Here is a 27,990-nt window from a genome sequence, read left to right on the forward strand (position 1 = left end):
GCATGCTTTCTTTGTCGTTTCTTGAGTTATTGGAATAGTCAGATTTTGTGGACCCAGCATTAGGTCGCCAACTAGGACAGTTGGTGACAAACCATAAAGATTTTTAATGCATGACCCTATGCTATTAATATGGATGAATATTAGAATAATGTTAAAACAGGAAGATTAAAATAGATAGAAACAAACTTTGTAATTATCAGCAGACATAGACTTGCAAACAACTATAAGCAATCATAGAGAAGGCAACACTACATCATTTAGGATAATCATGCTATAAAAAAAAATCAGAGTTGAATACAAGATAAGTTAGTGTGCCCCTAAGGTATGGAGTCAATTTAGATTCATTTACTGCACTGGATTTCAGTTTTGACACATCTGGGGGAAAGTTGTTGGCTATGCATATGGAACAGAGAATTTTGGGCTGATTTCAAGGGAAAATACCATTAGGGAGAATCTTATTGGAGAGAGATGAAAGAAAGGAGACTTCTGAACGAGATGTTTGGGGACACTGTTTTCGATCTTTGGGTTCAAGGAGGTCGCACACTTCTATTAATGTCCTCATTTTCAGGCATTGGCATCACTATCTAAACTGAAAGATGGGGTTTTATGAACAAGAAATAGAAATCAGAGAAATAGGGATCAGTGGAAAGAGGCTCCCTGAAAGACTCTCTGAGGTCAGTATGTAAGGAAGATAGAAGGAGGGAGGCCTGGATTTCTGAGTTCAATCAGGGATTTTTGCCTGGGAGAGGGGATGCTGGGCCCCATGAGCATGATGATAAATATATTCTTGGACCTCTTTCTTTAAGAAAAGGATGTATGGTTTGAAAGGAAGGGAAGGATAAAAAATAATGGAGGATTTCAAAGTCTGATATGAGAGGTTGATGGTGGTGCAGTAACCCTCTCGACAGCCCCAACATTCTAAGTGAGAATAGAGAAGGGGATTAAAAGACATGTTGTATATTAGATCTTATAGAAAGGCCCAATTTCATTTGTGAGAAACGAGACTGGGTTATACCTCTCCTAGAGAGGAATAAGATTCATTGAGACTTTGAATGCATCTGAGGCAAGATGCATTCATATGAGACTTTGACAGTGTTTCTCTCCAGGAATCTGTGCTATACTTAGTCTAGGTTAACACAAATTTCTGGTAAAAGTCCACAATGAAACTTCCAAGGTCTCAGCAGGCATTAATGTCCTATTGGTGGTATAAAGTAACATCAATATTTTATAATGCTACATAGGGAAGTGGAAAAGCAGATTTCAATAAAAACAGATGCAATGTCTATAGAGGAAAATACTTCAAAATTTTTACTAGATGTTGGATATTGGGGTATCAGATGCAACCCAAGAACATAACTGGTAACTATGTGAACAGCTCTCTGCTGAGGTTAGTTCACTGTGCAGTTAAAACTAGAATGAACGGAGGATCCAAACAAAAATGAGGGGGAAAAAAAGAAGAAAAATAAAAAACAGAAATGAAACTTTTTTAAAACTCCTAGGGTTAAGGGATAAGCTTGCCTCAGCTTCCTGAGTAGCTGAAATTATAAGTAGCACTTTTAACATAAATGCTTTTCAGTCTCCTTACAAGATCATCAAACTTCTGTTCCTGAATTTGGGTTGCCTGTCCTGAGAAGATGTAAAAGCAAATTAAAAACTTCTGAAGACATAGAGAGCTATATCAAAATATTGAAAAGACTTGGTTTTATGTTTAAAAAAAAATCCTGGCTAGACTAGAAAACAATAAAGGAATATAAAATAAGAGGTGGTAGAATTGCCCTTAGTGACTCATTTCTAAAATTTCCATAATTCAAAGAATATACAGCAAGGAATAAATATAAGAAATTCATTATTAATACAGACATGAAGAAATAAGACATATGCATGTATTCAGAGGTTAAAATAGGCCACTGAAAGAGAATAAAATGTTACTTCCCAAAGTCTTGATACCTGTGTCACAAAACTCTAAGGTCAACAGCATTGGACAGAGTGATAGGGAGAAGAATAACTTAGAGTAGTTCAAATTTCAATTAACTTTCAAGATTAAAATTTAATGCATTTAATATGGGGATTTGGCAAATGCAAAATTTAAAACTTCATATTTATCATTCTTCTCTCATAAAGAAAGCTATGGGTTAGTTTACTGATATGCATACCTGTGTCTTCTTGGGGCCTATATCTAGGCCTTGCACAAATTTTTCCAAAAAATTCTTTACTGCATCCCATGGATAAATACTGTTTGATTCATCACACACAACCACAACATCTATTAAGGAAGGGCAGGCTAAAAAAGATAGAAGAAGATTTCCATAGATAAGTCAAGTTTCACACCCATGTAGAAATTAGACTTATGGAGGGATTGGGTAGGACTTGATAACCTCCCCCCTCCTCTAAATGAAAAGCCTTGTTCAGATCCTTCACACATTTATAACTTACTCTGAACTGCAGGTGAGAAGCTGGCTAAGAGCTGAAAATCAGGACTGACGTCAGAACACACACCAGTTGTATAATATTGATTTCCACACTGCTGTGCCCACAGGGGACCACATGTCTTGAAAGAAATGAGAAAATAATAAATGGAAACACATGGAAAATGCTAAACTTCTACTGCCCCATTTTGGAACTAAGGAATTGTTTCTATTCTTTTCCAAGATTCTGGGGATTTTCAGTTCTTTAACAGGTGAAAAACTGGAGAGGGCAGAAGTGATGGAGAAGAAAGTGGCAGACCTTCTGTGTCCAGTGGCAGCTCAGTAAGAAGAAGAATTATTGGTACTGTCAGGGGCAGGTGTCAGTGAAGGGGAGCCCAAGAGGTCCCCCAACTATGCTAGAGAACACCTAGAATCAGTAGTGCAAAGTTGATTTTTTATGTCTCAGTTACTTGGGCCTCATCTATAAAATTAGCATAACCTTATCTCCTGTCTAGGTTGTTTGAAGAGTATGGTCTGCAGATTTAAAACGCTTTACAGTGCAGGGAAATAGCAAGCACTCTGTACCTGTTGGCTAGCATCTTTAGTGTGAATGATGGATCATCAATTTACTCCTATCCCTTCCAATCAAAGTACAGAAACCATAAGCCCAAGTGCCTCTGAGAGCCAGGTGGAAACCCTGGAGGAGTGGCTGGGCCAGGTAGAGACAACTGAAACCATGAAGAACCTATTTCTTATATCCAGAGACAGGCTTGCTACTGTGTCCTCCCATCATTGCTGTGAAAGAGAGTTTTCTGTTTTCCTGAGAGTCATAGAGGGAAATTTTTGCATGAAAATTCACAATTTAAAAAAAAAAAAACACTCTGTTAACCAAACACAAATGAGGTTTAAGGACTGAAAGGTGATTTTTTTTTCCTTTGCTCTTAAGTATTTATTTACTTTTAGATCTTCTCAAATTCCTTATTTCCATTTTCTAATTTATTTTGTCACCAAAGCTGACTGACACTGTCTCCTTGCCCTTATCATCCACATTTCAGTTCCTAAAACCTCCATTAACAGAATCCCCATTCTCTCCTTTGCATCAGACCTTTAATAAATGCCAGGAACTTCTGATTCAATCATGATTAGAGCATATGGGAAACATTATATTAAATAATATTAAAATCAGCAGATGAAAAAGGAGAAAAGAAGAAATGAGAGGTGTAGCCAAGATCCTCAAAATTTTTTAAAAATTTAGTATTATGTAAAGCTGTGGGTGATATGTAAAGTTTATGCAAAGTGTTGATATTATGGGAGGATCATTTATTAAAACTGAACAGAAAAGTATGGACTTGAAGAAGCAATTGGAAAAACAAAAGGAAATTTATTTGACCCAGTTTAACTGTTCGTAGCATAATAGAAGCAGCTGTGGTCATATTTCATACTCAATGAATAAGGCATAGTTTTCCTTCTATAAAACTGATTCATTTTGCCAACTTGTTAGAAAAAAAGTCATTATCAATGTTTCTGACTAATTTATGAAATAACAGATACCAATTATTGATTCTTATCTGCATTCTAAAGCATTTTTTAAAAATCACCTTGCAAAATAGCTTATGATGTACTCAAGAACTGATTTTTTTTTCTTTCATGAGCACTGGAAAACAGTATAAGAAGTTGAAATTAAAATATGCCAATTGTTAATGCCAGAACATTCTTGCTTTAAGCCCAGAATTTAAGAAGTTTAAAAAAAAAGTGACTATCATCAGTTTTTTTCCATGTAATTCTGAAGAGTTTCTTAAAATTTTGACCTATCAGGTATATAAGAAAAACTTTGATCAATCTTGTCTCTTTCTTTCTTTGTCTCTCCCTTCTCCCTCCTCCTCTCTCTCTGCATCTCTGCATTGCTGGTTTTTACATTGACTGTTCGATTACTCTCTTAGATTATCTTTCACTTTTACTTTATCTGGAATCAGAGATGAAATTTTTTTTTAAAAATTTGAAGCACATTCTATAATCCCTGATTCTCAATATGTTCCTCTTTCTGACTAACTCAACCTGAAAAACAAAGAAACAAAAATATGAAAACAGCCATATGATAAAGATTTTAGAATATCATAAACCATGGAGATGCACTGCAATATTATTTATGTACAGTTGTAATACATTATTATAAGCAACATTTAATTTATTTAGTGGTAGCAAAGATGGTAGAGAACTAATATCTATCATTACAAATAGAATGACATTGTTCAAAATTGGTTACATTTTTAGAATAATACAAGTATAAAGCAGGCTTTTAAGTTAGCAAGTTATGGCATTAAAAATATTAATGTAAATTTAAATTAGGCTTTCAAAAACAACTTTAACTGGGCTAAGCAAGTAGGTTATCCTTATATGAGAAAGCAGAAATTTCAAATAAGATTGACTTTTTATTTTCATTTCTACTTTTTTTGTATGTGTTACTTTAAATTTTTATATAGTTAAAATTCTCAACAATTTTCTGTTATTTCTTCATTAGTTCTAAGCTCAGAAATTCTCTCCTTCAAAAAATTTCCATTAAAGAAAATTTCCATTTTCTTCGAGTTTTTCTTTAATATTAACTCTTTAAAGTCACTTGATAGGTTTTTTTTCCTTTGGTATATTAAAGTTATTATCTAGTTAGTTGTCATCAGACCACTTGTTTAAAAAGACATTTTTTTTAAAAAAATGGTAGTTGTAGATGGACAGGAGGCCTTCTTTTTGTTTGTTTATTGTAAAATATTTTATTAGAGGTGATGGACCTTTATTTATTTATATGAAGTGTTGAGCATTGAACTCAGTCACACATGCTAGCCAAGCACTCTACCACTGAGCCACAACCCCAGATCCCTTATTTATTTATTTTTATGATGTGCTGAGGATCAAATCCAGTGCCTCACGCATGCTACGCAAGCACTCTGCCACTGAGCTACAGCCCCAGCCCTAAAATGACATTTTATTTTACTGATAAGTGATATTTTTCATAGCATTTTAGAAACCAAATGAGACATAAAATATGATAAAAAGTGTACCATTCTTTAAATATTATCAGATGAGCCAACCAATAGTAAACGACTGAAAACAAAAATATTCATTAGCTTTGAAACCTACTCTCTGAATTAATAGCACTCAACTTGAAGGTTCTTTTAGAAAGCAGAAATGAGACGTGGGATTTTGATGTTATCTTTGAGTACTAAGCATATATACCAAGGGTAAGGAATCAAGGGGGGAAAATCCTTAAAAAAAAAAAAAACACAAACATCCTGTGATAATGGTTTTGTTGACTATCTAAGAGGTTCACACATCAACAGACAGTTATTTGCACTGGATATTCAAATAGCATAACTGATCCAAAAGCAAGCTCTGCTGTTTAAATCTGAAGACTTGACTTGATGGTGGGGGATGGTGAGAAGACACTGACTACAAACTTTTTCAAGAGGAAAGAGGATCTGAGAAGTAAATACTTACAAGAAACCCTCCAGTTCCCATGTTCCGTTTGAGGGTCAAGCCGAGGTTCATGTTGGTTTTTATCTCAGTAACATTTGGAATTCTTGTTGAAGCTTTTAGAGGGAAAGAGATTTTTTAAAAAGTGATTAAATCTTTACATTTACTTAAGATTATTTTAAAAAGGCACACCCATGTTTACTTGTAGTATTGGATTTAGTATTATATGTCCAGAGTTTGTGTTATGTAATGAAGTGTAGGAAATGAGAATCCTTTGGAGCTCTGACAGCTCATTTTAGTGTGTGAGACTGAAGGCTATCAGGGAGGGCCTTTTAAATCCAAGTGTTTTACAAACAATCTTCTGACTAAACAAAATACATGCAAGGATATCATTTGTTCATGTGCCAACTCTACCTTTCCAAAGTCAAGTGGGCTCTATCTGATGCTTTTATTTATTTATTTTTTATTTCTGGATTGTTAAAATATCCTTAAAGTGTTATCAGAGAATGCCATTTGATAGAATTTGGCTCAAAGGAGTGGGTGAATTTTTAAAGAAAAGTGTGAGACAGGTAAAATAATAAATGAATCTCTCTAACCCCTTCTCTCTGAACTAAGGTGTCACCTGTTGGATCCAGTTTTGAAATACTGAACTTTGCAATGGTCTATAATAATGTCCATTGCTTATGTTCTCCAATCTTGGCTAAGCCATTTTTACCACTTTCATTTAATCTTAGTTGGATTCTGTAGCCCCTGAACCAAAGTTACTCGAGTGAATTTGGGGTGACACAAAAAGACCACACAGACATGGAATACCTTTTCTGAGATTCAGGACGGTTTCCCCGGCTACCGGCCTCAGGCTCCCACAAAGTGGGGCAAGAGAAAGACAAAAGAGGCTGATGAGAGAGAGAGGGGGGCATGTTCTGAAGCTCACCTTTTATTGGGGGCGCTATTCCATGGAACATTCTATCCGAAAAAGGTCAAGGAGTAGGATTACAAAGGAATAGGTGGGTGTAACTCAACCCCACCTGGTGACCCCAACTCCTGGAGCCACACCTCATTATCAGAGCAGAGGTGAAGTCCAATGTATTGCGGGGTGCAATAACTGTTCAGTACCCCTTTACTCAGGACTTAAAGGTGTGCACATAGCTCCTATCCAGAGCGGCTCCCGACAGGATTCCTTCCTTATTTCCCAGGTGACTGTGGCAAAGCCTCTCCTATCTTCTGGAGCCTCCAACTTCAAGCCCCATCCTGCCACTCTCAGGGAATAACCTGTCTACTACAGAGAGGAGGAATCACACCTGCAGGGTAACTTCCATTTTTCTTCATCCTTACACAGAATCATCCTAGAACTCCTACCTTTTCCCTCCTGCTTAGAGAAGAAAACATTCTAAGACTCATTTCCCCAAGTACCATTTATCCCACTCAATTAACTATATTTCTAAATAATAATCATTTCCCTTTTGCTACCTCCTGACACTCTCCTATAAATAAGAGCATCTATTTTTTATTACAAGGATCTTTCAATTTTACTATCCTGTAGAACTGCTTTTCCCAGTGATCCTTCTGTGTTCACCTTTTGAAAAGCAGGTTAACTTACACCTGGTCCTGGTCTACTACTCATCCACTCCTTAATTCTTTATCTGTTTCTCCCCTCAATGCTACTGGATTTATAGTCCAGGTGAAGGAGGCACACAAAATATAATTAATTTGCTGTAGTACAGAAAGAAAATAGTGGAATTTTTTGAATATATATTTTTATGCTTTAAATGTATTTTTTAGGTAAATGCATTATTAAGATAATATGTAGTACATGTGTGTAGCTTGAAAGCATATTAAACATACACATCAGGGCTAAGTGTTCCAAAGTAAAGGGTAAAGGGTGATATGACACATTAAAGGTGATATACTTAAACTATTTAACTATGTGATAAACTATTTTAAAACTCACTAATAATGTATATATTTTGATTATTAAAAAATACAAGTATGGCAAGTGTTCAAAATGCTTGGAGATCCCTGATCTTCACCAGTCACAACCTCCTTAAGTAAGCAGAAGGTGTTTCCTGAGTCCTCAGTCCTTTTTTACTTCTGGAGTGTTGACACACTGATACCCCTCCCACTCCACTGGAGATATGTTCATCGAAGTCCCTACTATGTTCTATAAATTACACTAGAAATTAGATAAACACAGATGTGTAAAAAACCCACCCACCCTTGCTTTTCAATCTTACTTGCTATTTTTGAAACTTCTTTCCCTTGGTTTTCATAACACTTTATTTTCTCATTTCATCCCTTAATCCTCCAGGACAACTCTATGTTCCTCTGTGCTGTTTTTGTTTGTTTTGATGCTGCTGCTAACACGATCATGATCAAATTGAATGGCTTTTACTTGCTTCAGAAACTATTGTCTGGAAATATCAGTCATTTACATTTATTTTTTATTTATTTTCATGGTACTGGGGATTGAACCCAGGGCCTTAAGCACGAACTGAGCTATATCCCCAGCCCACTCATTTACTTTTGTAGCCTTGCATTTTTAGTGGTTTTTTTTTTATATTATACGTTATGGAGAGTTAAAACAACAAATAATTCCATATTATGAGTTTTCTATTAGAATGCAATCACTTAGACATAAATAACAACAAGGTTTTTCTTAGAAGTTCCCATCAACCCTAGAACTGATGTTTCCATACTGAATGGCTTGTTTTGGAAAGAGGAGGGAAAGAGATATGAAGAGTCTCAGATTTCCGAAAGTAATCAGCAATATAATCCTAAATATTGAAGGAAACTTGCCTATGGTCTGGGATAAATGATCCAGGAGGTGCTTGTACATTTTGGATGCATACTGTTAAATCAGGTCTTCAAACTGTTTTGGAAATTTGGATTCAGTTGGGCCTTAACTGACTGAAGAGATAAAAGTCTAAAGCTGCCCACTTCTCTTTAAGGCAGAACAATGATTGTTTTTGCTATCATTTTTCAGTTGAGTCTATGATGAATATTTTTCTGTTTATGAAGAATAACTTTGCTAATTACAACTTACTTTGCAAATTCAGTTTTTCACAGGTAGCGGTGGACAGGTCAACAGGGCATTTGTACACATCTCCCATTCGGTTCTTAGGAAAACCACTCCAGGGTGAACCAACCAGTAACCTAGAAACAGGGTTTTGTTTTTCAGTAATCATAACACATTTATTTTCTTACAGATAAAACTGACCACAAATCAGTAAAAATAAAACAAAAATAAAACCACTTAATTTTAATTTTTATAAAGATTCACGTTCGCTATAATTTGAGATGCTTTCTTTCTTCTTAGTCACTCAAGATCCTTAATGAATGTGTGTAATATGGTTGCTTTAAGACTCACCTGGGAGGTCTCTCCACAGGGGAGCTCTCCAAGAGACACACAATGCAAGCCACAAAATGTGAGCACATAGGTCATTTCAAATTTTTTGGTAGTAGTATGATAATAAGATTTTTAAAAATCAAGTGAAATTAATGCTCTATTTTACTTAACCCAATATGTACATGTCACTATAAAAAATTATGAATGAGTTATTTTTTGTTCTTTTTTTCCCCTTGCTAAGTCTTTGATGTTCAGTGTGCATTCTCTATTTGGAGCACATCTCAATATGGACAAGTAATATTTAAATACCAAACAGCCACATGTGATAGAAGCAGCCATATCAGATAGCAGAGCTCTCAAGAATGAAATCATGTTAAAATCTAAGAGCAACTAACATTGGTTGAGTTTTTATACACCCTAAGCTCTGTTGTATGTTAGCTGATTTAGGGAGCTAAGGAATCATCTAGGTGACTTAATGTTTATTTATAATGGGATATTTAGCAAAAACACAGAACAAATGTATCATGGGGGTCTACTCTAACAAAGTGTGTATATCTAGAATGCAGGATGAAGCTGGTGCTCACATCCTTCCTTTGGTTAGTTTCACTTTCTGCAGAGCTTCTCCAACTAGAGAGTATGTGTTTCCCTCCAGAAACCCTCACCTGATGTTTCTGACAACAGATAATTGGACAGAAAGAGCCCATGTAATATTTTGATATTTAGAAAACTATAATAGGTTAATTGTTCATTTAGTTACTAAGAAAGCATAATTTGCTTCAATGTTTTTGTTTTTGTCAAAGCTGGGAAGAATTAGGTTATCTATGAAATTTAAATTCTTTCATGAGTCTTCTGAATAATTTGTCAGTAACATTTAAACATGGTCCCATCCTAAGTGCTATAGAAGTTGTTTTTTTTTTCAAAAAGCTAGTAAACCTGCTCAAAATACATGACAAGTAAAATATCATATGGATGAACTGAAAGATAAGACTTAGATCCCTTGTGGAATACATTTTTAAATGGTCAAAGGATGCAAAAAAAAAAAAAAAAAGAACATTCAAGGGTGAGAGCTTCAGTTTGGTCATAAGCTTCTTGCCTTACTTATCTCATAAAATTACAGAACATTCTTGGATACTTCAATTCAGTTAAATTTGATTAGGTTAGAACTGAAACATTTTTGTCTTCTGAGGAAACAATTTTGCATAATTTATCTATTAAAATATTACCCATGGTCAAGATTACAACAGTCCTAGGCATATAGTTTTAAGATTTTTGAGAAAGATAGAAATCTTCATGCTGGATGTTATCAAATTTCCACATTTACTTTGGTGAAGGAAGGGACTCGGTGGCAGGGCTTGGAATGCATGGGTGAGCATATCTGGTGTTCTTCAAAGTCATGATCATTTGGAGGAAACCAGGAATCTCATAAAGTCTCTGCGCTGTGAAAACTCTTTTCCAGCAGAGCAGTATACTTCCTCAGGGTCCTTTGATGGTGGAGCTGCACAGCGTTCCTCTGACTATGTGCTGGGCATATGCTGAAGTGTAAGGAGGAGAGAGAATGGCCTCCTGCTTTCTTCTCCAACCCTGTATCTTCCCTGCACCTCCTGAAGCTCTGATGTTTTAGGCATATTGAATTCAGGTCCTCCACATCAGGTTCTCTCTTGTTTCCAAACCTTCACACATGCTGTCTCCTGCCTGGTAAGTTCTACTCATTAGTTAGGTCTCTTATTAGACACTACTTCCTCCAGGAAGTCCCTCTGGCCCCTCCAATTCTGAGGATTAAATCCCTCGTCAGAAATGAAAGGTACAGAGGATTGGGCGTTCTGTGACTATAGGACTGAATAACTACTGTTGGATCCAATGAATGAAAAAATATACCAGTAAATAAATGATTTTCCACTATTAGGAACTTTGTGTTGGTTGAGGTAAAATAGAAAACTCTTAATTCTGTTGTAATTTACATCTTATCTCTCTCTCTCTCTCTCTCTCTCTCTCTCTCTCTCTCTCTCTCTCTTCTAAGTGCCAGGTCCACCCTGTGAGAGCTCATCACATGGTGGGGCCCAGGCTACAATTTGCCATGACAGTTAAGGACAGGATATATTCCAGAAATAGCAAGTGTGATAATTCAGGTGATGACATTTTTCCCCCCAAGTGAAGTCAAAACATTTTTAAAAAGAGGTGAAAAAAATCAACCCAGTCAAGTGGAAGGTACACAGCATGACTGTTCTGACAGCTGTTCCTGATTCGGCCTCCACATATCTACTATGCAGCAAAGTTGAGTTTTTTGTTTTTGTTTTTGACAAAAGCTGACTATAATGTATGTGTAGGGAAGAAAATAGCAACTTATAGAAAGAAGTGTGACTCTGCCCCTTGGGATGCTGGGACTTCCTATTAATTACAGCAAATTTTACAACATTTTGTAGTGGGTGCAAGGCTTTCCAAACATTATTTGATTTAGTCTGCAAAGTAAGTCTGAAATTATATCTCCATTTTATGGGTGCAACCACTGAGACAGGAAGAGACAAGCAACTTATTCCTGATCAAAGGGCTAGTGGGAGCCAAGTATGCCCAGTTCTGAAGCCCCAATTTGTAATGTTTTAGGCTCTTCTTTCTCTTGGCTGCATGGAGGCCTGACAGAGGGCCCAGAGAGGGAAACCAATCTAAACAGAGGAGCTGGATTCTAGAACTTAGCATGGAGTAGAAACCAGGAAGGACAGTCAGGCCACACTTATTGAGCCTGAATATGTGGCTGTGTGAAATAGAAGGGGGTTGTAGACCAGATACCTGCTAGGGCCACCCTGTGAGGGCTCATCAGCATAGTGGGGCCCAGGCTACAGTTTTCAATGGCAGATAAAGACAGGATACATTCTGAAAATAACAAATGTGATAATTCAGGTGACTACCTTTCTACCGTCCTCACCACAGCCAAAGAGACACACACTGAGAAACAAAAGTCAAGTGTTTCTGATGGGAGACTTAAGCATTTTGTTCCTAAGGACCTCAGCAGTAAGACTGCTCCACTGGTGACTTATACTGCATTGGCTGTTTCCTGTGCACCAAGCATTTCCTGGGTACTGCCCTTCTCACCTCTCCCCACCTCACCCAGAAACTCAGGATCTGGTAACCTTGAACTTCCAGAGGCTATGACATCGCCACTCCACTATGAGAATCATGGCCCTTTTAAGTTAATCAGACAGGACTATGAGAAAGGCAAGAATTTGTACAATGTGTACCATTTAGCAAGGAGGATGGGAAAGCTCTTGAAATTCTCTGAAAGAATTCAAATAAGTAGGAATAAATTTCTGATAGTATCATGGTACCATAAACTCTTAACACAGGACCACAGGAAACAGTGGAAAACCAGGCTATTCCAGTGACTATTAAAAATCAAGGGTGTCCCCATATACAACTCGTCCCTTAAATATTATGTAGCCCATTAAAAATAGCCTCCATAAATTTATTCTCTTTTAATGCTGAGTAACATTCCATTGTGTATATATACCACAATTTCTTTATCCATTCATCTATTGAAGGGCATCTAAATTATGGCATTAGCAGGTAAATGGATGGAGTGGAGAATATCATGCTAAGTGAAGTAAGCCAATCCCAAAAAAACAAAGGCCGAATATTCTTTCTGATAAGTGGATGCTGAAACAATGGGGTGGAGGGTGCATGGAAAATATGGAGGAACTTTGGGCAAAGGGGAGGAAGGGTTAGGGATGGTGCACGGGGGCAGGAAAGACGGTGGAATGAAATGGACATCCTTACCCTAGATACATGTATGATTGCACATGTGGTGTGACGCTACATGGTGTACAACCAGAGAAATGAAAAAGTTGTGCTGCAATTGTGCACAATGAATCAAAATGCATTCAGCTGTCATATATACCTAATTAAAATTAATTAATTAATTAAAAATATAAATAAATAAAAGCAGCCTCCATGTCATGGTAGTGACTCTGGAGGTTTCCAAAGCCACCGGACACACCCTTCACTGAAAGGTCCCCGCAGAGTCTCCTCTTCCCACCGTGAGGCCTTGGTGAAGTCTGGTGTCTCACAACTCATTCTAAGGAGGAGACTATGACACTGCCGGAGGCCACTGCCAGGGAATTGCAGCATTCTTGAATGAACAGGCAGGAAGTGGGGGAGTCTGGTATAAGTATCTGTAAATGTTTACGCAATCAGCTGTAGCAGGAATAGATGCATCAGGACAGAATGTTAGAACGGCGAGGAGTAGGATGTGTTGGTCGGTAAACTCTGTTGAAATAAGGCAAAACTTCTTTGAAGCAATGAGTTTAATCTCAACCACACAAAAGAGCTGAATGAATGGTTCCTGTGTGCTGATTCTTAAAACAAAACCCAATCCCAAGATATAAACTCTTTTCCTACAGTGAAACTGGGAATTCTTCCAAGACTACTTTAAATAACACTAACTGTTCAATTATCTTGTAGGAAAATAGTGATTATATAGACTCCCCAAACATAGCCAATTTGCCCACCTCCAGTGGAATTCAAAATACTTTGTTTGGTTGGTAAGTGGTATTTATGGTGGTGTAGGTAGGGTAGTTTTAAACCTACAATTCAAGAGCTGTTATAAATATCTTTCTTTGGTCTATGGGTCCCTAAACTCGCCAAGTGTTCCTTCAATACTAGACATTTTTTAGAGATTACTTACAGAGGTGTACTTAAAATAGTATGGCAAAACATTTTGTTTTATTCAAGTCAAACAATTTTTATTGACTTCCTATGGTGTTGTTATGTCATGTAACTCCAGGGGCACTATTCTTATGTAAACTGAGTAACTTCACCTTGTGCAGTATACAGCCTGTGAGGCTATACATGGGAGCCAGACTTACTATGGGCCACACTCGATTCTAGGCAGTAGGGATATATTAGTGAATAAATTATTGTTGGCCTCATGGACTTATATGCTAGTTAGAGAAGTTAGCCCGTAAATCTAATAAGTAAATAAATTATGTGGTCTTGACTTTGGTGCTTTTGGGAGGGGGATGAGAATGGAAAAACTACGAGTATAGGGTGGAGAATGGTGTAATCTTCATGAAAATGGCCAGGGAAGGGCTCCCTGAGAAGGGGACATTAAAGTAAAGATTTGAAGGAGGTAAAGGAATGGCCATAAGAGAAATGAAGGAGTAGTTCAGGCTGTGAGAATGGCAAGTGCAAAAGTCCTGTGGTTGGAACAGAGGCATAAAATGAGATGGAATCGGGTTGTCATGGGGCCAGACCATATAGAGATCCTAAGTAATTAGAAGCCTCAGCTTTTGCTCTGAGTGAAATGAGAAAGCCTTTGCAGGGTTGTGAGTAGAGCAGTCATGTGATCAGACACAGACCAAGCTGGGGGATTTTGAAGGCTGCTCTGTTGAACATGATCATTTTGGAGCAAAGGAGAAGCAAGTGAAGCATCTAGAAGGGGACTGTACTACTGTAGGCCAGAGATGCTGGAGGGCTTCTGCAGGCTGGTGGTAGTGGCATTATTTAAGATAAATTGTGAAAGGAAGACAAGTAGGGTTGTTCTTTGAATTGAAAATTAAGTAAATGAATAACTTAAGTAAGTAAATAAGGAAAGAAAGAAAAAAGGAAGGAAAGAAAAGAGAAAGAAGAAAGAAAAAAGAAAGAAAGAAAGAAAGAAAGAAAGAAAGAAAGAAAGAAAGAAAGAAAGAGTGAGTCAAGGATGATTCTAAGAGTTTTGTCTGAGAAACTAAAAAGAATGAGCCATGACCATCAGATGAAGGAAACATTATCAGCAGAGCAAGATTTTGGAAGGGGAACTCCCAGGAGTTCACTGGGAGATATTTTAATTTTGAGATGTCTGTCAGACATTCAAGGGGATATTTTACATCAGCTTAGAAGTCTATAGCAGTAACTAATTTGAATTAATGTCAGGGGTCTCAGGCCTACAGCATAACTATAAATTTGCCAACACAGTGTCCATTAAGACCTAGGTGGCTACTGTTTCTTAATAGTAAATATGAAAGGACTTTGTAATGTAAAGAATTCATCTATAAAGAATGAGAATGGGGTAAAGAGAGTTCACCTTTTACATCTTTGTTAGAAAATATTGCTACTACAATTTTAATAGTTTAACTCTTTGGCATTTGTTGAAAAACAGTTTTAGTATTTAAAGCATCATTTTGAGTCAGGCAGGAGGATTGTGAGTTCAAAGCCAGCCGCAGCAACTTAGCGAGGCCCTAAGCAACTTAGTGAGCCCCTGTCTCTAAATAAAATACAAAAAAAAAGGGATGGGGATGTGGCTCAGTGGTTAAGTGCCCCTGAGTTCAATCTCCAGTACCAAAAAAAAAAAAAAAAAAAGCCTCAGACGGAGGCTGTCAATCACCTTCTTATAGAATGGATGGCTAAACCCTGGAGGTCTTTCAGGGTCTCCATGCAGAATCCACCACACTTATTACTGATAAAGCATCTTTAGCTATTGTTTTGCCTCATAAAAAACCTGAAAATTGGCTTTTGCCTTGGAAGCCAAATGAATCCATAAAAACTGATTATTATGTCAACACATCTAACATGCAGTTTTCTTGAAGTTAAAGTCAAAAGCTGGACTGATCACTATAAAGCACTGTGATGATACAAATTCTCATTCTTGGGCCTATCCTGGGGAGAGAGGTTTGATTTTAAGACCACAACATTTCAGAAATCAAAACCCATGAGTCAGTATCTTTCAACAAGGTGCTTTGACAGATGGTTGTTTTTAATCCATGATAAAAATTGGAATAGCAACAACATCGTTTATAAAGCATTACAGTTTATAAAGCACTTTTTATGTGCATTCTCTCCTTTGATGCTTATAAATACTCTGTGAGGTGAAGTGTTATAACTATTTCTGCTGTCATAAAATGAAACTGACTCCAAGTGACTTCGTGGCTACCAAACCCAGGTGGGTAACAGTGCTGTTTCATTTCAAATCCCTGATTATTGCTACCATAAAATGTCTGCTTAAAAGTCTTCCAGAGAAGACGTACTCATTGTTTTCCTCATCATTTGGGTTATCAAAAAATTAACAAGTAGTTTCCACCTGTGCCACTTAGCATGTCCTAGATTCCTCTTTAGATGGACTTAGATAGACGGAATGTTTTAGATCAGCATACACCAGAGGGGGTGTGTGTAAGTCCCCTTCTCCCTTGTCATGAACCTTATTCTAGAAACAGGCATTCGTACATCACTACAGAGGAAAGTTTAAACTTATACAACTAATGGGCATGGAGGATTTTCACAGATCATTGACATGCTCCAGAATTCTGCAGCCACTCTCTTCCAAGTACAATTCACAACATGGGTGTGTACGAGTGTTGTGTTTGTAGGTGCACACACAAACGTGTTCAGAATGAAGGGAGGGAGAAGGAAGTCAAAGCAAGGAATATTTAATGTGTTTTTCTCTGCTATAGATTTTTAAATTTATGGTGACTAGCCCAGCGCATTTGAAAAGTTATTCATTAATATTATTTAAAGTTTGTGAAAAAATAATCAGCAAGTATATTGTAAATAAATGCGTGGTGTGCTAAATATGCACTAAGTATAGGTGAACCAATGTAGGGTGGTTCATGGGGCCTATGTTCTGAAAGGTACTTGCTTCTTCATTTACCCTACACCTGTTGCCAGGTAAGTGAAAATTACTGTTGATAGGAGACTTGCTATTTTGTATACCAATATGGATGGTTTTGAGTGGTGGTTTAATCACATAGTAATAGCATAATAATCATTTATTAAAAATGATAATATTTTTTCAAACTTAAAATTATGAGAATATATTCTACTCAGAATACCAATACCTTTGTAGAATAAAAAATTGGAATAAGTTATGTTAGTAAAAAATAACCAAAATTTAATGGGAATATATATGTTATGGATTTAAAATAAAAGCAAACCCTGTGATTAAGTGAAGTAAACATGTTAAATGGGACTGCTAAGACAATCTGATGCCAAGAGGATTGTATCTCTTTGGGAAGAAAGGTAAGGATGTAATTGGCTAATATTTAAAGGTCACAGTGAAAGACAAAGACATGGTTATTTTGGAAAGGGGATCAAATAGCATTCTTGGCCAAGAATAAATGGACTATTACAGATCCAATATTCATGGAAGCCAATCCATGACAGATGAGAAATGGCTGAGGGGCAAAGGGTGAGAAGAGACAGGAGGAGCTAGTTACAAAAAAACTGATTTTCTTTCTGTTTTACATAGTGCTGAAAAGAGTAGCTCATATATTGCCGCAGTCTTGGCTGGGCACAGAATCACGAGCCACTCAAGCAGGAACAAAACTTTATTTTGAAAAAGCCGCCGCCGGCAAGCCAAACCCGGTCCTCCCACGCGGGCGTCTCCCGGAACCGCGCGCTTCCCTGGAACCAGGGGCCCGGACCTCCCCCGGAATTTCCTCCTACTATCTTTCCCCAACCAATGGGAACTCTCCAGCAGTCCGGTAACTTGAGTCCTGTAGCAGGCCAAGGTGAACAGCAGGAGCCCAATTTGCATATGAATGTAAATCTTAGCATAATAATACCTCAGTGGCTAGCTGGGTCACTTTACAACCAAAGGTGCCATTTATATTTTGCTTGTGGCTCCTAGCATCTGCCCCCTTCTGTTTAATTAAGCAACAAGCAATGTGGCTAGGGACCGTGCCTGGTAGGTTGTCCAATTTAACATATGGTTCTTACCCGTCATGGGAGAACTGACCTTTAGGCGTCAGCTTCCTGTCTTAGGTTGAATCCATTGTAATCAGATCAACCCGTCAGTGACTACCAGTCCAGCATTCAGCCATGCTTGTGGATAGCTCACCTCTGTTGGCCCCCAAATTTTGTCTTGGTGCCAGTGGGGGGGTGAGGTTCTTTGCCTCACCTCTGTTGGCCCCCAAATTTTAGACCATCACTAGTAGAAGGGAGGAGGATACAGAAATGCCACGACATTAAGCCAATTGATGGCTCCTTGGAAAAATTGCGTCACTGGTGACACCATCAGCAAAGATATGCCAGTATTACCACAATAAACATGGGGTGAGCTGGCAAGGAAATTGCATCACTGGTGACACCATCAGCAAAGATATGCCAGCAGTACCACAATTCGGTGCACCAGATGATATTTCACAATGTATGCAACTGATATATAGTCCAGGCAAGTTCTGCAAGCAGTTCAAATTGGAGGAGTCTATCAATATGTCCATTTCCTCCCAAAGTAAATCAAGTCCTTGATAGCATTACTTGTTGAGTTATATTAGCAATATATGTGCGGAGGATTTTGTTGTTGAAGTGCTTCACTTTTATTCTTGCAAAATGTGCTTATAATATTCCCATTTGGTAAAGAAGGCATTCTTGTACTCCAGAGAGGTTGTGTGACTTTTCCAAAGTCACCCAGTGAGTGGTGAGGAAGATGAGGAAATACTCTCCTGCTCTGGACCTGGACTTGCATGTTTCTGAGAGTACAGATGTACCTGGTAACCAGCATCCTTGCCCAAGCAACACGTAGCAGTAAAGCTGGTGGAAGACTAATGGGATAAGTTGAGTAACAGAATTGTTAATACAAAATTCTGAAACTCTATCTTACAGTATGAAGTTGATTTAGATATTTAGATAATTTAGATATTATTTATATATGCCAGTGACATTCTGTCATTTCCTTGGATACCTACAAAAACAAAAATGTGTTCATTGGGCACATCTTTTTTATGTTGCATTAATTTACTTTACCTTTATTACTTCGTAGCTCTGTAATCTTAAGCAAACAACCTAAACTTCATAAGCCCTTCTTTTGAAAAAGGAATAATAATTTTATAAGCTCCTAGTATCATTATGAGTGTTATGTTTGCCAAGAAAGAGTACTCAATAAATATTAGGTACTATTATTATCAAGATAACAAATGACATGAGATTTGATGTTTGTTATAAAATTGAACATGTTTTATTTAGTCTTATTTTAAATTCTCTTCTAGACATATTTGTGGAACACTATGTATTACATACAGAACTTTATTAACCTTGTCTCAATTAAAAAGTTAAAACTATAATGTGAGTCCATACATAGCTGGATTTTTGTCTTGTTTTTCTATGACACACATACATTATATTTCTCCTTTCTTTTTAAGGAACTAGAATGCACCAGTCCCTGCCAGAACAAGAAAAATGCACTTCTTCATCTGGAAATACCCCTAGTTCTCAGTCAGTCCTCATTACACCAGTGATTGTAGTTTTCAATGGCTTTTGAGTCATAATGAACTCAGCTTGTTCCTGGGACCAGCCTTCAGATTACACATACTGAAACAGTGTGTATCACCAAAAGCTCCAGGAAATGATTTTAAACATATCTCAATCCTTTGTAGATTGTTTGTGATACAATTGCATCATCCTCATTGGAACATCCTGTATGTAAAGTAAGGGCTGGGGGCAGGGGTTGGGGGTGGGGAGGCATGGTAGCCTCTGCCTAACCTGAAAGAGGACCAGACCACAGTTTTACCTACAGCCAGGGGGCTGCTCCTGAGCTCAGTTTTGGAGGTCATCTTGCTTTTAATATTATCCAGCTCACTTGAGACTGTTTAAAGGGCTCAAGAATGACCAAACCCATGTCACAACTATTTTCATTTCTAGAGTAGAAGTTCACCATGTAATAAAACCTAATAAACCAAACTAGTAAAAGAGTCAAGATTATTTTGTTAAAATCGGGTAGATCTTGATGTAAAATATGCCTATAAATTCTTAGAAACACATGACACAAAACAGTTAAAATTGTTGTTTTTAGACACAACGGAGTGTGATTTAAGAAAACTCAAAACTAGAGTCTTAAGTGAGTCATTAGAGGGAAGAAAGGGGCTGAGAGACAGAGTCGGGGCTCAGACAGTTTGTAAAAGCAAAGGAAAAAGGGAAGCAAAATCACAGCTCAAACCAGGCAACAGGAGAGCAAAGAAAATAAAGATGTGTGAGTGTGTGTGTGTGTGCATGTGTGTGTGTGTGTGTGTGTGCGCGCGCGCACACATGCGCGCGCACCCTTGCACTGTTCACGTATAATATGCAAACATTCTGGGAAGAAAGACGCATAGTTTATTAAAGGAATTCATGGTAATCCCCCTTTGTGTGCCCAAAGTTAACCTGATTAGTATCAGAAGAAAAGTTAATATTTACACAGTCCTTTTCACATCTGCTACTTCCATAATGTCTGAGCAATTGTCATAAATTAACAGTGGGGAAGGGAACAGTGCCAATTGTCAAAACAAACAGACAATTCTGGACTCCAAATTTCACATTATTTTCCTTGAGCATTCCGAGTGCTGCCTGTCCTAGCAGTGGCCAGCTTCAGTGCTGGAACAGCATCACCCCCTGACCTGGATCCTGGCCCCAGCTCTGCCCTCGGGACAAGGAATGCTGGCAGGGCAGGGCTAATAACACGGATCCTGAGGAAACCTTGTCCCTTTGGTGTATGCGGCCTTATTAAATTAATGTAGCTAGGGATACCAAAATAACACCAACACTATTGATACAAGGGGTTGGGACTAAGTTCTGTCTTCTGTATTATTCCTGTCTTCCTCAAAGTCAAGTTCTATATTTCTGCACCTCCCATAGTGTCAGTCCACAGTGAATTAGAAGCTTGTGCCCTGTGGTTTGGCCTCTTTCTTTGTCTCCAGACCAGGCCTGTCAACTCTGGTTCTTTCCTTCCATCCTCTCACCTCCATGTGGTTCAGCCCCTTCAGGACAGAGAGCTGCTTGCCCTTCTCCCCCTCTTGTGTGGTGGGATATGCTCACACCAGCTGGTAATTAGATAGAGGCCTAATGTCGAACCTTACCAGAAAGGTCCACTCTAGAAGTAAAAGTACTAGCCCCGCCGATGGCAGAGGGGATCCTTGTCTCCCAGTAGCCATTGTCCCATGTTTTTCTATCTCTCTGAGTGCTCTAGGATAGCCAAGGTAGGGTTTAGAAATATCTGTTTTCCCGGGTTTTGCACCAGAATCTCACTATAAACTCCTAACAGCCTTGTCTTTTAACCAGGTCTTGAATGCTTAGCAAGAAGCCTTCAGAGGGAAAGGAGAGATGGCTGCCTCTTACTTTCCCAGAACTGGAAAAGTTCTTGTCAACTCTCTGTCCCTTCTGGTCTTACTCAATTTCCATCCTGCTACTTGGCCTGTGGTTTGGTTCCCTTATAATCCATGATGGGCTTATTATCTCTGATAATATCTGTTAATGATGCTGGCTTTTATTCTTAGAGCTTCCCTGTCCCAGGAAAGTTGTTGCTTAAGAAGAATCACCTCAAACTCAATGCCACCTTGTCCTCAGACCAGCCCCACTTTTGAGGTGTGGGAAAGTGCTAAATACATAGGTGTACTCTGACAGTTTTCTGAGGAGCAGATGCCTCAACTGAGACTGAGAGATGAGAAACAACCAGCTCATGAAGATCTTGGAGGGAAACTTCTCCAGGCAGGAGAAGGAGGTGCAGAAGTTTTGGAGCAGGAATGAGCTTTGTGTATTGAAGGAATAAAAGACAGCCCACAAAGCATAGGAAACAGGGAGCAAGGGCTGAAGAAAATGTAGGAAAGGCAGGCTGGCACTGTAGCAGTCCTCCACTTCGCCTTTTGAATACAGTTCTGAGGCTTATTTTTAAAAGGGACATTTTTTTTCCCTTTTCCTTTTCTCCTTCTCCTGTCCCTAACTTGGGGGTGGAGAACAAGATCACCCTGAATTATCTATGCTCCACAGGAAGAGATGTCCACCAGAGGAAGTGACAAATTAACAAGTGAATCCTAACACACCATCAAAGCACCCTGGGAGAGTCACAGCCTTTGGGACAGGAGTCCCCTGTGTTTCTCCTTTGCTAGCAAAGCAATAAACCTTCTTTTTCCTTTTTATCAAAACCATATCCTTATTATTAAATTGGCATTAATTGGCATTGGGGACAGGGAGTGAGATTCCAGTTACAGAACCAGATCATGAAGGGAACTTTAAGGAATTTTAATTCTTTCTAATGAAGTTAAAAAAAAAACACATAAGTTCACACTGGCTGTAGAAAGGAGTGTGGAATAGAGGGGGGTGAGAAGGAAGCAGGAGACAGGCCGAGAAGTTGTTACAGCAGAATCTGCAGAAGCTAGTGCTGGCTTCCATCATATTAGCAGCAGGAGAGATGGTTGGCAATGGCCATACATTCATGCATTTTGGTGATGGGTGAACAGGATTCAGTTATGGATGAGGTAGGAGGAGAGAGAGAAAGGAATCAAAGTGTTGTGGTCTCTTTAGCTGGCACAAAAAATTAAATAGTTGTGTTTTCTTACTTAAGTATGATGTGTCTATTAGGTATTAAAGTGGAGATGTTGACTGGATTGGATTATGGGATTCTGCAGAAGGGAACAGCGTTGGGCATGTAAAATTGCAGGTTATTAGCAACTTCATTTGCTATATTCCAAGATCGATACACTGACCATATCATCTTTCTAGCCTTCTTCCTACTTTATGATTGTCAAAGCAAAATCTAGTAGTTGGTTGAGATGCAACTCTCTGTCATATTCCAAATGATTAAATAATCAATTACTAATCTTTCCAACTTAACCATTCTTATCCTTTAATTTGATTGACTCACTATCTCCAGCATACATTGCTTTTCAAGTCTCTTCCCATTAGTTAACATTCACCTGCAGCCTCTTCATCACCATCACTTAAATCTACCTCACCATTCACCTCTTCCAACTTGCCTTCTGAAATACACTTCTCCTCTCTCATGTTAATTTCATTTTGCTTCCTCATGTCACAGATAGTCAGGCAGACCCCAACATGCAAACAACTTGAATTTAAACTATTTATTTGAATTCAGTTGTTTAGAGCATCAAATACAAGTTCAGATGCAAAAGGCTATACATTGTAGGTCTTATTTGATAAGCCAATAGCATTCCCTATATATAAAGTGTTTTAGAGGGTGATCAGAAACTGAAGCTCCAGGGAGATAAGGTTTCTATCAGACGCCACTCTGCCTGCTGAGATGACTCTGTTCGTAAGTGGGCATCAATTCAGGAAGAGGAAAAACTTTATTCAAAATCTGATTTCCCCTGAGTTGATCTACTTTGCTATTATGGGAAGCTTCAACTGGCAAATGGGGATATACATTTCTTTCTATTTCTATGAAGGTGGTTGTTTTGCATCAAGGAGAGAAACTATGTTTTATAAATGTAATTCTTACCTGGCATTAAGACTGGAAGGGGGTGCTTGGGAGCAAAAACGAAAGCACTAAATACAGTATAGAAAGACACCTTTGTAAACTTTCTAAAATTGTTTGTGAGTATTCTTTACCACATGCCATGAGGAAGACTAACTTAGAATGAAGCAAGTGGACAAAGTCATGTAAAGGAGAAAATTTAGGGAGAAATTCTACCATCTAGAAATGACCCCAACATAGTATTAGATAGCTCATTATTTTAAAAGATGAATGATCATCAACTTATAGAATAGGAAATGAAGATAATATCTATGATCTATCTAATGCTCAACACTGGTATTATAAATTTACTATGAAATATTTAGAAAAAAATTTCTATCCAGGTATTTTTTAAAAGTATCATTATGCCATTCCATTAATTACCAAATCCTTCATTTAAAAGTATTTGTGGGCTATCCATTACTTTTCTAATCATATACTCGTTTTAATAAGAATTGGAATCAAATATTAAATTTACATAGTATTTTTATTCAAGTCATAAAGAAAAGAATATTCTTACCAGTTGCCTTTTGGATTTATAAACTGCTGCACTGCATAGCCAAACTGCTCACTTGAAGGACCGGAAAATATTTTTGCTTCTGGGAGACCAACATTGTATGCCAAGCAACAACTTAAAATGCCTATTAAGAAAAATGAAAACATAGACCATATTAGCAATTTGTTAAAATGTGTGCAATATAATTGTTGAAGCCCACTTAAAAAATGAGCTTATAATTATTCTCCTTATTTAAATTTAAATAAATTCTCAATATTTATCAAGAAGTAATACCTATGCCTGAAATATTTACTCAAGGTCCTAAAACCACACTAAATACCTCATATGCATAATCTTACTATCATCAGAGAAATTTAGGAAATGGTTACCTATATTACCTTTCTTTTATGGAGATTTCTGAGGTTCTAAGAGGTAAGTGTGCCTCATAGCTGGAGAGTGATAATCCTAAATGCAAGTACTGAGCATAAAATGAGCTAATTCATGATCCTGAATGCTTAATCTACCATAATACCTCTAAGGACTCTTAAGTAATTTGAGTTCCATTTGTCCTCCAACACAATAATACTCAAAGTGCAGAACCTGAAGGACATATTTTATCTCTTCTGGATTCCCCTACAGATCCTGACATGGTCTCCAGATGAAATATCTGTTGAAAAGGCAATGCTGGCTGTATCATAGGAGGTAGAAAAAAATCAGACCTCCTTGAAAATTGTGTCATTTTCTTTCAGAATAGATCATTTTGGAGGATAATAAGTGTAGGAGTAGGTGTCATATCTTTTTTATCCCAATGGGAACTGTCAAAAGTAGTTTTGCTTTTTGATGATTCTGTCTGAATGATCAAGAAATGACAGCCATTAAACACACACACACACACACACACACACACACACACCAAGGAGAATAACACTTGGGAGAATAACACCTCGATGGGTTGTTTTTTTTTTTTTAAGTTGTGTTTCTGATGGAAAGGGGAACAAGGGAAAGAGTGAGGTGGATTATGTTTCCTCTCTGACATGAACAGCATTAATGCTGACAGTGTTCCCTTCTATAGAAAAAAAGTTTTGTGGATATGAATGCTTTAAATGGAGATGGGATGTTTCATGTGGCTTAGGGTCAGTATTTATCTTTGCAGACACAGAAGACAGAGTGGACTCTTTAAAATTAACATTAAAGTTCCATTAATAATAGTATTTTCACAAAGGAATAGCCCATAATCTGGACAACATTGAAAGGGCACAGCATTTCAGAAGTCTATTGTTCTAGGCACTGAAAGGCTGGAAGAAAATGACATGCTGTCCATTGTACCTCAAAACTTCTGGACGCAGATTCTGTAGAGTGCTTCAAAGGAAAAATGAAGTCAATGATGAAGCTCAGGGGACTTAAAGCAGTCAATGTGCCTCTCTAAGTGCTCAAATCACTCTATCAGGGATTTGCTCCCTCAAGAAAGCTTGGCTCATTATTTCTTAGAAGTATGTGTTGCCAGGAAAAAAGTACAAATATTAATTTTCAAATACCTCACAGTGAAATCTACACAGCTCAACATTTACAAATTTTATCCCCAACATATATTTTCCCAAAGGTACCACTGCTTGTTTTCATTTTGAGGAAATAAAATACAAAAGAAAATAACAGCACATAAAGCAGAAAATCAGAATTGACATTTGGAATACTGATGTTTCCAATCAACACTTTATTTTTACCCCCTTGTGCAAAACTCTATAAATACTATTTGAGTACTTAACCACTGTCAAACATACTAGTAAAAACTTGCTGAGATGATGCCAAACTTATACTTTGGAAATATCTAGTGGAAGAAAGAACATACATGACTATATATTCAGTGACACCAATTTTCCCCCATTAAGTGGAGTTGGCAAATCATGTAATGCCATGAAATCATCATGGAGTTCATTTTATCATCTATTAGCTAAATGTTATCATTTACATACAGTTTACACAGTCATGCCTCACTTAACAACAGGCCTCCCTTTTGAGAAATGCATCTGGTCCATTATTGACCAAAATGTTGTTATGCAGTACATATAAGTAGTACATGTATATTATTATATGTATATTTTTCTTATTATCAATTGACACAAATAAGGAAACTGGAGGTCATCTTATCATCTGATAGTCTAATTTTATTATACATAATTAATGTATATGTATTATATACATATGTATATTCTTTGAATACATCTAGCTCATTTTGCTCACAACATTTGCAACTGCTTGTCCCATAGTCTATAACATACTCCCAACTCAGCATTTAGATTTTGGCACCTATTCACCATGTAGGTCTTTGCTCAGATAAGTCTGCCCTGACCCCTCTATCTAGCACAACACCCTGCTTCATAAGTATACTATTATCCTAAAAATTATTATATGAAATTGTCTTACATATCTACATTGTTTTGTGTCTAGCTCTACTTGCTTGAATGATGAGACCTTGTTTGAAAAAATTCTCTGTGATTTTCTCACCACCTAAGATATTATTTATCAAATAAAACAATTTTTAATTAATATATATTTCTCAGTGATGCTTTGGAATACAGAGAAAATTGGAGAAGAGAAAGTTCAGAGTCCTAACATTCTTACTTAAGTGCAATTAATTTGAATACATTTCCTCCCAATGTTTTTTCCTCTATGATCTACAGTCTAAACCATGACGTATATTCCAATTTCTATCCCACTATTTCTTAGAGCTTATGTCTTGCCAGTGTCAGAATTATCCTGACTCATTTGACCTCCACAACAACTTTGCATATCAGCAAAGCCTAGTTATATCACCAAGTTACAAATAAGGAAAGTGGAACTCATGAAGGTTAAATGTCTTTCTTGCTCAATGCCACACAACTGATGGCTGAGCACTGAGTCTTGGTTGGGCTCATCTTTTCCAATCTGTTGTTTAGAGTTTCCATTCATAAATGGTCTGCTTATTTTCTTCACAAAACATGTCATTCTTATTCCTATTCCTTCAGTCTGCTGATCCTCAACCTCTTCTTTCTTGCTATAAATCCCTGCTTCTTTTGGTAAATTTGGACAATCTCAATTCATCAACTTATTTCTCTCCAAAAATATTTACAGTTCAATGTCTATGTCATCATTTCACACTTAGCATATGATACCTAGTCTTTTACACAAATTTAATAATTTTATATGAAGTATTCATCAAACTGAACATCTATTCTTCACAATCCCAATGCTAATTGGACCATGTGGATCATACAAGTCATGTTTGATCTTGTTTCCTTCCTTCCAGCCATATCTATATGTCTATACATACTAAGAAATGGATGGTTCAACAAGTACTTATGTAGCTCCTTTGTGCTAGGAATTTTTTTAGGTCCCAAGGGTACCGTATCTAGAAAGAAATGAACAAAATGGACAATATTTCTACACTCTTTGAGCTGTCATTCTTGTAATTTGATTAGAAAAAAATAGCTATATCATAGTGCGATGAGTATAAAATGCAGAGGTATACTGAGTCAAAGACTGGGACAAAGGGCAGTTTAAGTTTGAAGGCTTCACGGTAGAGGTGGCAATTAGTCTGGCTCTTGAAGGATGAATTGGAAATCACTACAATTCTGTGATTTCAGGCACAAGGAGCATCCTGGGGAGCAGGCATAGGTGTGGGGATGGCAAAAAGTTTGGCAAAGCAAGGCTTCGAGGGCTTCATTAGTGTAAACACTTCTGTTCTCCATTAGATTCAGTGCATCTCAGACAGGCTTGAACTCTGCCCTGCCAGGAGCATATGATTACCAGATTGTAAGTCTTCCCTGTTTGTCCTCATGTGAATGCAGTAATGGAGTCACAGATTCCAAGGTTTTATCAAAGGTTTCCTTGCTATACATTTGTTTCTAGTAACCAAGCCAAAGTATTCTGGTAAATCCCACCAAAACTTACTGCAAATATAAACATGTGTCTCCTGGAGAATTAATTAATTTCTCCTACTTTCACAATGAAAATTGGATACTGTTTCATCCTTGATTATTATTGTTGTTTTAGTATTCATAGGGAAACCAGAGAGTTAAGTACAAAGTAGTTTATGCAGTTTTTTTTTTCTTTTACTCATTTAAGCAATTTA

At 37.4% G+C, this 27,990-nt stretch overlaps 1 protein-coding gene across 1 annotated transcript in view; it reads right to left on the reverse strand.

Annotated features, from left to right (window-relative positions):
* Nucleotides 1-27,990, reverse strand: part of ITGA2 (integrin subunit alpha 2) — a 100,414-nt gene that overhangs the window by 45,018 nt on the left and 27,406 nt on the right. The window contains exons 2-6 of the mRNA XM_081278823.1: nucleotides 23,907-24,027; nucleotides 8,908-9,017; nucleotides 5,892-5,983; nucleotides 2,434-2,548; nucleotides 2,154-2,281 (exon numbers count right to left, since the gene is read on the reverse strand). Coding sequence (XP_081134949.1) covers nucleotides 2,154-2,281; nucleotides 2,434-2,548; nucleotides 5,892-5,983; nucleotides 8,908-9,017; nucleotides 23,907-24,027 — 566 coding nt within the window. The remainder of the gene's footprint in view (nucleotides 1-2,153; nucleotides 2,282-2,433; nucleotides 2,549-5,891; nucleotides 5,984-8,907; nucleotides 9,018-23,906; nucleotides 24,028-27,990) is intronic.

The sequence above is a fragment of the Spermophilus citellus genome (assembly GCF_964194105.1).
Source record: "Spermophilus citellus genome assembly, chromosome: 1".
Lineage (NCBI taxonomy): Eukaryota > Metazoa > Chordata > Mammalia > Rodentia > Sciuridae > Spermophilus > Spermophilus citellus.